This window comes from Paramormyrops kingsleyae, chromosome 5, assembly GCF_048594095.1.
Source record: "Paramormyrops kingsleyae isolate MSU_618 chromosome 5, PKINGS_0.4, whole genome shotgun sequence".
Lineage (NCBI taxonomy): Eukaryota > Metazoa > Chordata > Actinopteri > Osteoglossiformes > Mormyridae > Paramormyrops > Paramormyrops kingsleyae.
This window is the reverse complement of record NC_132801.1, coordinates 719,073-734,752: the sequence shown is the minus strand read 5'-3', so window position 1 is coordinate 734,752 and position 15,680 is coordinate 719,073. Positions and strand designations below refer to the sequence as shown.

The 15,680-nt window shown below is 45.1% G+C and overlaps 1 protein-coding gene across 1 annotated transcript; it reads right to left on the bottom strand.

The window, feature by feature from the left end:
• Positions 1-4,471: 4,471 nt before the first annotated feature.
• mvb12a (multivesicular body subunit 12A) lies at positions 4,472-11,614 on the bottom strand. The gene is made up of 10 exons (XM_023795663.2): positions 11,431-11,614; positions 10,918-11,013; positions 9,829-9,912; positions 8,010-8,109; positions 7,789-7,918; positions 7,277-7,417; positions 6,757-6,869; positions 5,991-6,049; positions 5,496-5,555; positions 4,472-5,367 (listed from the first exon to the last, which is right to left on the bottom strand). Exons 2-10 carry the CDS (start codon positions 11,011-11,013, stop codon positions 5,314-5,316), a joined length of 837 nt encoding a protein of 278 aa, XP_023651431.2. The 5' UTR covers positions 11,431-11,614; the 3' UTR covers positions 4,472-5,313.
• Between the last annotated feature and the right edge of the window lie 4,066 nt (positions 11,615-15,680).

The window sequence follows — 15,680 nt, the reverse complement described above, 5'->3', positions numbered from 1 at the left end:
TCGCTCAGCCGAGTCTTCTCTGTTGCTGTGTGAAGCAGCCTGTGTCAGTCACCTCTTTCACTCACTCACTCATCCGGGCATGCACTGCGGTCTCAAGAGGAAACGCAGCTTTTTGATATAAAGTTTTTCTTGTTCCCGAATACAAATATTTTTTAAAGTATTTGTTTGAAATAAGTATTCGTAAAAAACACATTATTTGTGCCTTTCCGAATACCGTATTCGGGTTCGGCTCCACCCCTAGTGCTTACACTCTGCAGCTGGCGTACCACACAGCCAGGCTATAGGAGAGCATATTCCAGGCTATAGGAGAGCATATTCTAGGCTATTGGAGAGCATATTCCAGGCTATAGTAGAGCATATTCCAGGTTATTGGAGAGCATATTCCAGGCTATAGGAGAGCATATTCCAGGCTATTGGAGAGCATATTCCAGGCTATTGGAGAGCATATTCCAGGCTATTGGAGAGCATATTCCAGGCTATAGGAGAGCATATTCCAGGCTATTGGAGAGCATATTCCAGGCTATAGGAGAGCATATTCCAGGCTATAGGAGAGCATATTCCAGGCTATTGGAGAGCATACTCTCAATGGTGCTGCGGTAGCAGTTGATCAGGAGCTGCCGAGGCAGGGGCTTAGCAGTGGATGGGCCAGGGAAGGCTTTGGCCCATCCACTTTTTACATAGGCCCATCCAATCAAATAGCTGCTTGTTTGGAATATATCTGCTATTATTAGAACATAAGAAATTTACAAACAAGAGGAGGCCATCTGGCCTATCAACCTCGTTTGGGGAGAACTCAATTACTGGCTCAGAGTTGTTAAAATTTTATCTAGCTCTGATTTAAAGTAACCCAAGGTTTTAGCTTGCACTACAACAGGAAGACTATTCCATACTCTAACCACACACTGTGTAAAGAAGTGCTTTCTCAAATTCAGTTTAAAATGTTTTCCCGCTAATTTCCACCTATGCCCACAAGTTCTTGTATTTGAACTAATATTGAAGTACAGTAGAACCTTGGAACTCAAGCACCTCTTAACTTGACCAACTCAGACATCAGATGACCTCTTGAATTTTTTTCCATTTGTACCTTGACTGAAATTTTGGAACTCGACCATTCCTGCTAAAACTTGTATGGGTCGAGATGCATTCAACACTACCAATTTGGAACTAGAATGGGTTGGTCGAGAAAAATCTAACCGCAGCTCGACTGAAAACTCAGAACAGGACAAAACAAAATGGACCTGCTAAAACTTGTATGGATCAAGACGTGTCTCTGATAGGCTGACACAAAAGTAAACGGACCTATTGGGATGCTGATGCCCTTTGAATTGCTGTTAGTCTTGTGATACCGCTCGACCAAGTTCTATGTATGAAACCTGTGTTCCGAGTATGTTCAGAGTACTGGGTATGACATTAAACTGCATCAGGCCCTACAAGCGGTCCACAAAAACCCTAACCCTAACCCTAACCCTAACACTTCACACCAGTTAAGTCTAAAGAGGCACAACAGCCTTTTGGTCTCCACAGGAGTAGCTCTGCTGCAGCTGCCCACAGAAAGGCTGCACACATCTTGAAGGGGATGGGGGAAAGCCTTCAGGAGCCCCATCCCTTGTAGAGTCGAAACCGTCAGGGAGCTAATAGGGTCGGGCCTGTTGGGGATCGGGGCTGGTGTGGCATGTGTCATTACCCACATCTGAATCTGTTCCTCAGAGACTTGCAGTCAGGGTGGGTGATGGGACGGTTCTTACGAACGACACTGTGACCTGCTGGGCTGGCTACTTTTGGCAGGTTTTTAAAGCTGACCCTCCAGCTAGGATGTTGGACATCTCTGGGACAACAGTTCTCGAAGCTGATCCTCTGATCATCTGTGAACCATCCAATCTCACTGATAATAATTGGTTATTATCATTTACTAGTGATTGGTTCACTGGTTCATTAATTTACTGGTTAACTTTACGGGGCACAAATAGTAATAACTCAGTTACTGCTGAAGTACAAATCATGAACAAATGTAGTCCCTATTTGAGATAGATGCATCTCAATTTGATAACTTGTGTTATTCATGATTTGTTCCTTCAGTAGTTCACAATGGTTTACAGAATTAAGAAATATAAAAACAAATATAGTAACTGTTAGTAATTAGTTTGTGGTTAATTAATACATAAGTAATAGTATAAAACTATATTATCTGTGTCCCATCAAGTAGAGTGCTGTGTCTGTCTGCCGTGCTGTGTGCCTGGGTTGGTGACGTCTTGTTTGGGTATGCTTATGAATTGTGCTCTGGCCCACCTCTCCAAGTGGGCCAGGGCACGGTTAAGAGTACTGCGCCTGGGCACGGTACAGAGCTAGTCAAATGAACTGGACTTTAGTGCGGATCAGCTGGTGTGAATACATCCTCAGTGAGAACTGAGAGGCTCAGAAGGAGCTTCTATCCTCAAGTCATTAGACGGCTTAAAACTTGATTGCGCTTCTGAAATTTCCTTCTTATCAATGCACATCATACTTATTTGATCTATGTTGTACATTTCTCATCTATTTTTACAGTATAACTCTACTTATGACTATTCATTATGTTATTACTTTGAATGCTTTTAGTTTTTATTTTTTGCTTTTTCTGTTTTTAAGGCGGAGTTGACCACTTTGCATTTCACCGCAGGTTATAGTCAGACTGTATATATTGCATGTGACCAATACGACCCTTGAATCGTTGAACCTTCAAACCTCTGGGGTTGACGATGGTGGAAGAGTGGATAGGGAAGGGTATACTGTGTATCTCCTGTTTGCAAACTCTCATGCTGTTTTCTAAATGTCAGAGAGTATTTCTAGTCAGAATGAAGTTGAATGTTAATAATGAAGACGTAGAACAGCTGGTTGGAGATGAGGCCATCATGGGCCAGGGGTGAGGAGCAGAGCGGAGATGAGGCTGGGGGGGCACAGGGGTAAAGAGAGTGGAGACAAGGCCGAAGATTCAAAGGGGTGAGGAGGAGAGCAGTGATGAGGGGCAGCACGGGGGTGAGAAGGAGAACAGGGACAAGGCTGGGGCGGCATAGGCGTGAGGAGAAACGTGGAGACAAGGCCAGGCAGCACAGGGGTGAGGAGGAGAGCAGAGTTGAGGCTGGGGTGAAACAGGTGAGGAGGAGAGCAGAGTTGAGGCTGGGGTGAAACAGGGGTGAGGAGAGCAGAGTTGAGGCTGGGGTGAAACAGGGGTGAGGAGAGCAGAGTTGAGGCTGGGGTGAAACAGGTGAGGAGGAGAGCAGAGTTGAGGCTGGGGTGAAACAGGGGTGAGGAGGAGAGCAGAGTTGAGGCTGGGGTGAAACGGGTGAGGAGGAGAGCAGAGTTGAGGCTGGGGTGAAACAGGGGTGAGGAGGAGAGCAGAGTTGAGGCTGGGGTGAAACAGGGGTGAGGAGGAGAGCAGAGTTGAGGCTGGGGTGAAACAGGTGAGGAGAAGAGCAGAGTTGAGGCTGGGGTGAAACAGGTGAGGAGAAGAGCAGAGTTGAGGCTGGGGTGAAACAGGGGTGAGGAGAGCAGAGTTGAGGCTGGGGTGAAACAGGGGTAAGGAGGAGAGCAGAGTTGAGGCTGGGGTGAAACAGGGGTGAGGAGGAGAGCAGAGTTGAGGCTGGGGTGAAACGGGTGAGGAGGAGAGCAGAGTTGAGGCTGGGGTGAAACGGGTGAGGAGGAGAGCAGAGTTGAGGCTGGGGTGAAACAGGGGTGAGGAGAAGAGCAGAGTTGAGGCTGGGGTGAAACAGGGGTGAGGAGAAGAGCAGAGTTGAGGCTGGGGTGAAACGGGTGAGGAGGAGAGCAGAGTTGAGGCTGGGGTGAAACAGGGGTGAGGAGGAGAGCAGAGTTGAGGCTGGGGCGGCATAGGCGTGAGGAGAAACATGGAGACAAGGCCAGGCAGCACAGGGGTGAGGAGGAGAACAGAGTTGAGGCTGGGGTGAAACAGGTGAGGAGAAGAGCAGAGTTGAGGCTGGGGTGAAACAGGGGTGAGGAGAGCAGAGTTGAGGCTGGGGTGAAACAGGGGTAAGGAGGAGAGCAGAGTTGAGGCTGGGGTGAAACAGGGGTGAGGAGGAGAGCAGAGTTGAGGCTGGGGTGAAACGGGTGAGGAGGAGAGCAGAGTTGAGGCTGGGGTGAAACGGGTGAGGAGGAGAGCAGAGTTGAGGCTGGGGTGAAACAGGGGTGAGGAGAAGAGCAGAGTTGAGGCTGGGGTGAAACAGGGGTGAGGAGAAGAGCAGAGTTGAGGCTGGGGTGAAACAGGGGTGAGGAGAAGAGCAGAGTTGAGGCTGGGGTGAAACGGGTGAGGAGGAGAGCAGAGTTGAGGCTGGGGTGAAACAGGGGTGAGGAGGAGAGCAGAGTTGAGTATGTGCCTTCACAAACTGAAAAACAGCCCAGTGGAGAGAGTGGAGATCCCAACTCTCCTGCTCTCATCCTCATCATATTGAGATGCTTCACAATACTTTCAATTAAATTCACACTGTTAAATAATCCAAAGCATTTATTTTCAAGGGAGTAATAAATACACAAAAAGAAATAAGCTCAGGCTAAGCACTGAAACAGAATAAAACTGAAATGAAGCACAATATTTATATAGAGCAAGAATGCACTTGACTGACAGGTTAAAAGGTGAATTTCAGTATGTCAGTGAGCCTCCCCAGGTCTGAGTGCAGCTTAAGGGACTGGCTCCCCTTAGTGGGGGCTCCAGTTGTGTCCCATATAAACAGCACTCTGTCCCTTACTACTGCAATGACAGACCAGCAGACACATTTAGATCATTTAAACTTTTACAAAATAACTGTACTTCTTACAACTGAGGACAAACCGGAAAATAGTCAAGATGAAAGAAACAGAGAGCAGCTTTAATTCTGGATAATGATCCATCATGCCTGACTGGATGAACAATAAAAACATGCAAAAATAAAGAATTACTGTCTTCTTCACCTGGCAGTTTGATAAATCCACCATCAAATCATTTAATGAACAATATGCACTACAAACAAGACAAGAATTTACCTTAGACAGTTATCCCAATTTTTTAAAAACAAGATAAATAAAAGTCATAATACCAAAACATAGCACAATTTCAGCTGTTAAGGTGCTCTTGGTGAGTATTCTGTCAGTATGTTACCTAACTGTGAGATCCTTTGTCTGTCAAAGTGCAGCACCTGTCTTCACCAGTATGCAAGTAACAGGCTTGAATGAGGTCAATCACAGGTATGCATGTAGTGCACAAGTTATAAAGTGTTTACAAAAGACCCCTGAAAGGGAGGGTTTGGTGTAAGAAAAAGGTGCAGGTGGGTCTTCAAAGGTCAGCCTGAGATCTTAAGGTTGAGCTCGATTTGCTGCAGACTCCTCCACTGCAAAGGTGTAGTTGTACTGTCACACAACACAGACAGATCATTAGCTGCTTGCTGCACACAGACAATCGGCTGCATTTTTGACTCTGCGCAGACAGTTGACCGCGTTTTTGATTCTGCGCACAGTCGGCCACGTTTGACACTCACCTCGTTCTCGATCTCCTGCACTGACTTAATGCGGATATCTTTCATAGTGTTTCCTGAGACCTAGGAGACAGAATGAGTGTGATCATGGTTGCGGTCTTCTCCATATAACCACATGCAGCGTCCTCAGTGAAATCAAGGCCCTGAAGCACTGGCAGGTTCAGTAGCAGCAGTATAGACGCAGAGCAGATAGGAAGGACAGCTGCTTACATGTGCATGTATTAGACACGAGCAGGAGAAGCAGGCCTGTAGCCTGCATTGAGCACACTGACCTCACAGGGGCATGCAGTGGCCTTCCCTGCCTAAGAGAGCACCACATGAACCTTCTACAGCTTATCTTCTGTGCCATCCATAAGAAGCACACACTGGTGCTTATGTACAGTGCTTAAGTGGCTAAGGACATGGGCAGGAAGCCTAAAGGTATACTGGTTAAAGGGCCCCATAGTAGAAGCCATAAGTACGAAGCAGTGACGCTTTGCAGTGCTGCCTGGTACTCACAGTTTCACTGGGTTGTGCCTCAAACTTGGGGTGCAGGGCAAAGGGAACCCCATCCATGGCTAGGGAGCACAAGAGACAGGAAAAAGCGGAATTAAAGATTTAATTTATTTAGCAGACGCTTTTATCCAAAGTGATGTACATTTTTGAGAAAGCAGGGTCAGCCAGCCAGCCACAGTGAAATCACACTGCTAACCCTGGGATTTAGTTCCTGGAGCTCACACAGGGTGAAATCACAGTGAAACCACACTGCTAACCCTGGGATTTAGTCCCTGGAGCTCACACAAGGTGAAATCACAGTGAAATCATGCTGCTAACCCAGGGATTTAGCCCTGGAGCTTGCACAAGGTGAAATCACAGTGAAACCACACTGCTAACCCTGGGATTTAGTCCCTGGAGCTCGCACAGGGTGAAATCACAGTGAAACCACACTGCTAACCCTGGGATTTAGTCCCTGGAGCTCGCACAAGGTGAAATCACGCTGCTAACCCAGGCATTTAGTCCCTGGAGCTTGCACAAGGTGAAATCACAGTGAAACCACACTGCTAACCCTGGGTTTTGAGCCGGTGACCCTCAGCTCACAGGCAAGGTGCTCTAACCTGCAGTTATGTTTCAGTGTTGGACTGAAAATGCAACAGTTACTGACTTTCAAAGGAAACGTAAGTCTCTCTTCCTGTAGTAACAGGAAAAATAAGTGTGCAGGTGAGCAACAGCCCTGCAAATGAGCTTCCATATAAAACCGTGCAGTGCACAGTGTGCACACACTTACCCGAAATAGAGAAGGTGTTGCTGTTGTCATAGACACTGTCCAACACATCGTTTTTCTCAAGATTACTACGTCGGCGGCTAGTCTTTGTAGCTGGAAATGCAGGTGGGCCATTACTATGGAGGTGAGACAGGGAGATGTGCATGGGGCATCTTTGAGTATTATCTGCATGTCCTAACCAGCAGAGGGCAGTATTATGTATTGCCTACCTGGGGAGCTTTATGATCTATATCAGGGGTCTCCAACTCCGGTCCTGGAGAGTTACTATCCAGTAGGTTTTCTATCCTATCTGGCTTCTGATGAGCCACACTAGTTCTCAGGTAAATACCAGGAGCAGGTGTGGCTCATCAGAAACCAGGTAGGACAGAAAACCTACTGGATAGTAGCTCTCCAGGACCGGAGTTGGAGACCCCTGATCCACATTACCTCTAATTTGCTGCCTGCCTCCCTGAGTGCCTATGGGCAATATCAAATGGGTCTCAGCACCTGTGAAGTACTCTGTCATTGGTGCATACGCCATTACCTTGGCCTCAGAGGCAATGGAGGTGCAGGCTGGTCCAGAGACAGTGTTCGGATGTCCAGGGTGACCCTGCGTGGTTTGGCTTCTGGCACGGGGCTGGAGACATGGCCCTTCTTACACCAGATCACATAGCCATGGATGTCACTGAAAAGCACAGCACCACCTCAGTCTGCGTTTATAACAGAGAGAAGGGCTGCTTGTGGGGGTAGGGGGAGGTGCAGTGTGCATTTATCTCCGTGACTGTAAGACAGCCATCTTGGGAGGTGTGTGTATAAATGTTTTCATAAACCCAAGGAAGAGTTTTGGGGAAAGTGTTCCCATCACAATAATAAACCCTTAAAATGTCACCACAAGGGAAAAATAATCTTTTTCAAAAACATACAAAGCATTTGGCAGGAGTTTGCCGGTTTTGTTGGGCTGGAGTGTGAAATCATAATCAGTATTGTTTGCAGGACAGGGAGTCTGTGTTTGCGTGCTGACAGACACATAGACACATGCGAGAGAGGTCTGCGAACCCCAGGCAGGTGTAGTGCTGCAGCATCAGTCTGCTCTTGGCCGTCACCCGGATGTCAACTATAGCCATCTCCACGCTGCCCAGGGGGACAAGGCGTACACACACGCGCTTCTTCTTCCACACAGAGGTCTCTGGAACAATATGCACAAAGACAGTGTAAAAGTGCTGCAGTCCTAACCTTGGCCAAACAGAGGTTAACATACAACACACTTCTGTACTCACTCGGTTCCATATATTCCGGTATGTAGCAGTACCCATGTGGAATGGTCTCCTTTTCTGAAATCACCTGGATATCTGCTACTATATTTCCTCCTGCAGCATTCTGGGGAAGAGAGTGGGGAAAGAGACACCAGAGGCTGTATTATACAGCAAATAGACCCATACCAAGGGAAAGAGCGGGAACAGACACCAAAGGCTATACTATACAGCCAATAAATCCATACCAAGGGAAAGAGCGGGAACAGACACCAGAGGCTGTATTATACAGCAAATAGACCCATACCAAGGGAAAGAGCGGGAACAGACACCAAAGGCTATACTATACAGCCGATAGACCCATACCAAGGGAAAGAGCGGGAACAGACACCAGAGGCTGTACTATACAGCCGATAGACCCATACCAAGGGAAAGAGCGGGAACAGACACCATATGCTGTACTATACAGGTGATAGACCCATACCAAGGCAAAGAGCGGGAACAGACACCAGAGGCTGTACTATACAGGCGATAGATCCATACCAAGGGAAAGAGCAAGAACAGACACCAGAGGCTGTACTATACAGGCGATAGACCCATACCAAGGGAAAGAGCGGGAACAGACACCAGAGGCTGTATTATACAGGTGATAGACCCATACCAAGGGAAAGAGCGGGACCAGACACCAGAGGCTGTACTATACAGGCGATAGACCCATACCAAGGGAAAGAGCGGGAACAGACACCAGAGGCTGTATTATACAGCAAATAGACCCATACCAAGGGAAAGAGCGGGAACAGACACCAAAGGCTATACTATACAGCCAATAAATCCATACCAAGGGAAAGAGCGGGAACAGACACCAGAGGCTGTACTATACAGCCGATAGACCCATACCAAGGGAAAGAGCAAGAACAGACACCAAAGGCTGTACTATACAGGTGATAGACCCATACCAAGGGAAAGAGCGGGACCAGACACCAGAGGCTGTACTATACAGGCGATAGACCCATACCAAGGGAAAGAGCAAGAACAGACACCATATGCTGTACTATACAGGTGATAGACCCATACCAAGGGAAAGAGCGGGAACAGACACCATATGCTGTACTATACAGGTGATAGACCCATACCAAGGGAAAGAGCAAGAACAGACACCATATGCTGTACTATACAGGTGATAGACCCATACCAAGGGAAAGAGCGGGAACAGACGCCAGAGGCTGTACTATACAGGTGATAGACCCATACCAAGGGAAAGAGCGGGACCAGACACCAGAGGCTGTACTATACAGCCGATAGACCCATACCAAGGGAAAGAGCAAGAACAGACACCATATGCTGTACTATACAGGTGATAGACCCATACCAAGGGAAAGAGCGGGACCAGACACCAGAGGCTGTACTATACAGGCGATAGACCCATACCAAGGGAAAGAGCGGGAACAGACACCAGAGGCTGTACTATACAGGCGATAGACCCATACCAAGGGAAAGAGCGGGAACAGACACCAGAGGCTGTACTATACAGGTGATGGACCCATACCAAGGGAAAGAGCAGGAACAGACACCAGATGTTGTACTACACAGGCAGACGGATCCATACTGAGGGAAGGAACAGAAACGGACACCAGATGCTGTACTATACAGGCAATAAACCCATATCAATGGATTGAGCGGGACCTGACACCAGAGGCTGTACTATACAGGCAGATAGACCCATACTGAGGTAAAGAGCAGGAACAATTAACTCTGAGAGTGCCAAGAGGGTCAGATATAGCTGAAACTACAGTACAGGGAGGGGTTGATGCTTGACTGATAATAAAGGTGGTGGCACATTACTGACCTTGCTGTAACACAGGAAGTACCCAGACTTCACCCCAAAGCCACGCACAAAGTTTGCTGCCCCACCATCTTGAGTCGTGCTGATCTGAGAGTGGAAAAGAAATGGGGGCTTTATGTTTGGGTCATTCCATTTCAATTCAAATAATGGCCTTTGCATCACCATTTCTGAGGCTCCAAACTTATTGGAACTTCATACTGATCTGCTTTTTTTCATAAAAATAGCCAAAGTGTACTGTGTCTTTTTCCTGTTTTTCAATTATTCTGTGTAAATGATGCAGGAATGTATCACAACACATCCTTGTAAAGCACCTTGGGGTGACGCTGTTGTGAAAGGCGCTTTGCGGACAACTTACTCTACGAAACAGAGCAAGTGGAGGGAGGCTTAAAGACAATTTCCCCACAGGGATCAATAAAGTATTGATTGTTATTATTATTATATTTAAAAATTGTGAATAAAGTGAATTGAATGAAGTGTAGCATGTAAGTTCAGAGCCTCACAACTCCTACATTCCTGTTTGATTAACACATCTTCTGAAAGGAGATAAATCGTACTTTGGGGGTGCTCATCTCGTAAAGAAGACCAAGTAGCAGTTTGAAATACAAGTAGTACACATACATATGCAATTCATTATTAAAACTGACTTGTTACTCCAAGCCACAAGAATAAATGTAATGATCCACTCCTCATTCTATAAAGGTGAGTTACAAAGTCCCATCCACATACCCAGGGCCGCATCTACATTATCGGGGGCCTTTTGCAAAGCTTTACTAGCTACCAAGAAAACTGATGACTGTTTCACTTCCCCAGCAGCACAGGTAATTCAGGGGCCCAAGGCAACTGCCTGTTCTGCCTATAGCTAGATCTGGCCATGTCTCCTCCTGCATATATTTTAAATTGATGTCTTCTTTATAACTTTTTTTTTTGTGTAATTATTCTTATTCATAAATCATATACATGAATGTATAAAATGTGTTTTTCATGACTTTGCTGGGCCCCCTCCTGCCCATAGGGCTCTAGGACGCTGCCTAGCTGCCCATCTCACACCTCCCTACTTCTCTCCCAGCCATTCCCACGCACTGTATAGCTTACTATGCTGAAGTCCTTTGGGCAAGTGCCGCTGTTAGATGTCCAGGCTATTGCCGTTATTGGTAGACAGGAGGCGCTGCTGTGCTCATGCAGAGACATCTGTGGAAGAAGGCAATGGAGACTGTGACCGTGCCTATAGTTCGGTTGTCTGTGGAGTTTGTCACATATCTGAACATAGCTTTTGATTTTAAAACATTAGAAAAATGTTCTATAATATAGCTATATTATAACGCATGAGTCCTGAAAATAAAACGAGCTTTAGTGAGCGCAGCTCATGGTTCACTTCCGGGATTGAAGACAGTCTCCTGGTATCACACTGTGCTCCAGCCGCACTTTTAACATACTCTTTCAGGTGTGGCTACCAGTGCACTTCTGTACACCCTGTATGCCACGTACATGGCCGGCCTTACCCATGAAAACAAGGAAAACTTGCACGCCAGGCCGCCATAAGTTCGGTCCGCTTTAAAAAATCCGACAGGCAGAGACTCGGTCGGATATGCTGCTCACATAACTCACCTTGCTGCTGAAGAGCTGGTCTCCCCCTTTTTTAAAATCAGCGATGCTTAACTTTTCAGGAACAATGAGTCCGAGTGGCGTCCGCTGACAGGAGCAGGAAGTGAACGAGCGAAGCTGGGCTCAGGGGCAGCGGGGGAGGAGAGGAGAAGGGAGGAGAGCAAACTTAGTGCATGTGTTTGTGTGCGTGTACGTACAGTATATACATACACCACATACGCGTGAACCGACAGATCACAGCCGAAACTGGTCCCCAGAGGAGGCAGAGAGATTTACTCTAGTGTTTATGCGCATCACGGCTGTTAAAATGTACCTTACTTATGTATATTCCACGTGTGTATGTTAAATTTATACCTAGACGGAGTGTGTAAGCTTATATGTGTATTGTTTCTGTGTTGTTGGCACTTTTCATTATTTTACTTTACTGGAGTGCTGCTAAACGAGTTTTCGTTGCTCTATGAACCATGGCAATAAAGATCCTGTTGTATATTACATGTTAAACGTAAAGCCCACACTTTTAACCAGCTGGTAAGGTCAATACCGCCGAGTCCTAATGTGACTGCTTTCCGAATGTTTTCTTTCTAACTTTCTTTCTTTCTTTTATGTATTAATTCGCTTTGCTAATACAGATCGTTAAAACAAATCGGTAATACATTAGGCTATTATATTGTAAACTTTATATAAAGATGAGGGTAAACTGCAGCCCTTTTCAGTCAATTGATATATATTATTCTTGAATATTGAAACTGAGAGCCCTTCAGAAAGATAGAGTCCCATGAACTCCGTTCACCGAAATCGACCATTTTTTACAGGGATGGCGGATCATGGAAACTCAGTAGTTCCGTTGCCGGTAAATACTAGCAGCAGAATAGACCATTTGTTTGCACTTTTAAAGAATAAGACGTTTTAAAAATCAGATAGTATATTACGAGCACATCAGTATCAAATTAACATGTGCATTGATGCATGTTAGTGGATTATCCCCCACTGTTAGTAGTTTTAGGAAACCTTAACAGATGACAGATTAGGTGAGAATACTGGATAAAGTTAGTAACATCAACTAAGAACAGCCTATTGATTGAAAATTCCATTCTCCTAATGCTATTTCATTAGCTTTCACTCACACTCTGCACCGGAAGGTGGATTTCCCTGTGATTTGCAAGCCGTTCCCTGATCCTTACTTTTAGTAAACCAAACATTAAGTGTAAATGCAGTGTTTTGAATATGATCGCCTTGCATTTTTTTGTTGTTGTAATCTTTAGTCAAATTTCTCCTGCTGACTCGAACCAACGATGTGTTCTCCTCTCTATGTCACTGGTTAAACTATTCATTTGTACTACTTTCTCTGAGCTATCGGAGCACTCCCATGCAGCTCAGCAAATGCAGTGGAGTCCATGGCTGCTGTACAGTAATATGTCCTGTGTTCCTTTCCTAATCACTCTTCCTTGACCTTGATGGAAAACTTCATGAGATGAAGTAAAGGTGTTAAGGAAAAATCATAAGGATTCAGGAAAAGACAATGTGGTGCTAAGAGAATCAGGCTTCATCTCCAAACAATTTTTTGATGGCTCCCTCACTCCCTCTCAACGACTCGCTGTCCAAAGTTGAAAGTTCATGATGCTGATGAGGGAAAGGACGAGTGAGTGAGCGAGGAATGTAGGCCGGACAAAAAGCCGTATCAGGACACACTAGCATCCTCGATGACTTACCAGGCTCCGCCTGTGTGTATGAAGTCCTTACTGAATTAGAAACTTTTACGCTACATCATTCATGGGTGTCACCGAAGGGAAATTCTCATCTGTAAAAATAAAAAATAGGCTCTCAGTGACTCATTACCTAAGGTATTGGGACAGCACTTCAACATCTGGAATTCGAAAAAATTTTGAAAGGAATATAGGTTACCAGTCACAAAATTGAAACAAAACGATTATCACATTGAGAAGGGCTGCTCACACACACCTTCCTAGCCACACATTTATTGAAATGCATCCCAATTATTGTATGAAAATTATTGTTAAAATATGCATGATAACCACAACATGTTAGGCCTCTAAATCCACTGCATATCATCATTCCTCAGTTCCAAACATGTTGAATTAAAAACTTCATCTGACTAAAAAGGTCTTGCATCCCATTTTTATGAAAGACAGACTTCTGTGTTGTGTCAATATGTGCATTACTATCTGCTGCGATCTGCACTGATGGCGCCTCCCTTTTAATGTTGCTGCTGCAAGGCATTGTGGGACAGCATTATCTACATTAAGGATGGTCCAGTGTATTCCATACTAAAGGAGATAAGATAGGAAGCTCTGAAGTACCTTCCCTTAGCATTTTAGAGAATATGAACAGCTCTTACTTTGGCTGCCATGGGTCATTTCACTCAATTAGGAACCTTCCTAAGCATAAAAGACTACTCAGCCACAGTCTATACACAAGGACAGCATGGAGGAAAGGGAGCAGACAAACTGCTTGGCATGCTATTCATGTGTCTGACTTTATTAGTGACTGGCCCGCTCCCAGAGTCCTTCCTAAGGCCTATGCCCTGAATTCTCACAGAATTAATGTTACCAGGTAAGTGTTCGACACTCGGTCACAAGGGTTCAAAATGGTATAAAAAGGAATGGGACAGCATGTTGCAGCATATCACATTACCTTGGCAATGCCAAAATGTTCCTTACATTTGTTTGGGACTTTTTATTTTGAAATTTGCACTCTCTTCACGGCCCAGGCAAGGGTTTCGAACTTCCTGAAAAGTGATGTTATGGTCCTGAACCAGTGTAACCCGCTCTCTGTATGTAGGAACATTTTTAAGATAATTAGATAATTGAAAAATCTGAACCCACTGAGGCCCTACTTTCATATGTTCCACAAAAACATCAATAAAAAACAAATAAATAAATGAAATGCCAGTCCGTTAAAAGAGTGCAGTTGTTTTATGTTTACGGTGCCCGTCTCTGCTGTCACAGGTAGTCTCACATGACAGGTTCCTCTGCCTCCCCAACATGCTCTGAGCTGTTCTAAAGCACTGATAATTAATACTGTAACACCTGACATACCGGTTTGGTCTCCTCTGTATGCAGTATGTACTCTTTCCATTGACCTCCTGTCCCTCCAGGCATTTTCACTGCGTCATGGAAGCTTGTTCTGTAACAATCCATCTGAACCTTGTTACAGTGTAGATCATAAAGGTGCCGGACCCTCTCTAAATGCAGCAGGTGCCTTTCGAGAATAAACCCTGGAAGCTACTTCAGTTTACACATTTGGCCTATTCTGTAGCTGTCAGCAACAATGAACCATTTCTCACTCCATTTGAGTGTTATTTACATGTTCAAACTGCGCTGTTCTTTTATTTTGTCACTTATCCACGCAGCTAGTGAATTCCTAAGTTGGCCATGGTGGAACACAGTCTCTGGTGACAGCCCCAGTAACACAGAATATGATTGGATAGTTGTTAACACTGAGTAAGATTAATCAGCTGTGAGGTGAATATAAGTGGTTGTACAGATAGCTTAAATCATCTGACTATTCCGAAAGCTAACCCATTCAACAGAGTACATCGGGATTGCTGCTTTACACATAAAGGTCCACTAGATGGCATAATTGTTCTTATCTGTAACACATTTTCCCCGACCATAACAATGAGTTGACAAGGGGCAGCTAAAATATGTTGGTGAAACGATATATTTTATTTTATTTGTACTAACATCTTTCCTTCATTCACATCTATGATATTTTGGAAGTGACCTTAGCTACAAGATACAACTACATGTGCTCTCTTATCATGTACCTGTATACGTATTGTTCACAGCGTTTTACCAACGTGCTCTCCGTGTCGCCACAGACCAGTCCTTCTTCGTATGGTTAATTTGCTTGTTTGTATGCTTATTGGTGACACCCATTGTAATGTGGCTGGCTCATAAAAATTTAACACATTCTATTCATTGAAATACTACGGAGCCCCTGAAGGGACCTGTGCAAAAAAATAAAATGCTTTTACTTTCTCACGAGCACGACTTGCTTTCGAGTGCGCACGACTTGAGCATTTAATTGTTTTTCAGCCTTGTTCCTTGTATACAGAGAGATTTTTTCGGATTCTCTGAATCTTTTAGTATTATCTATTGTAGATGATGAAATTCCCAAATGGTTTGTGATATTACATTGAAGATTTTTTTTCTTAAATTGTTGCATTATTTTCCCACACAGTCTTTCACAGAGTGGTGAACCTCCCCCTCCATCTTCACTGCATAGAGACT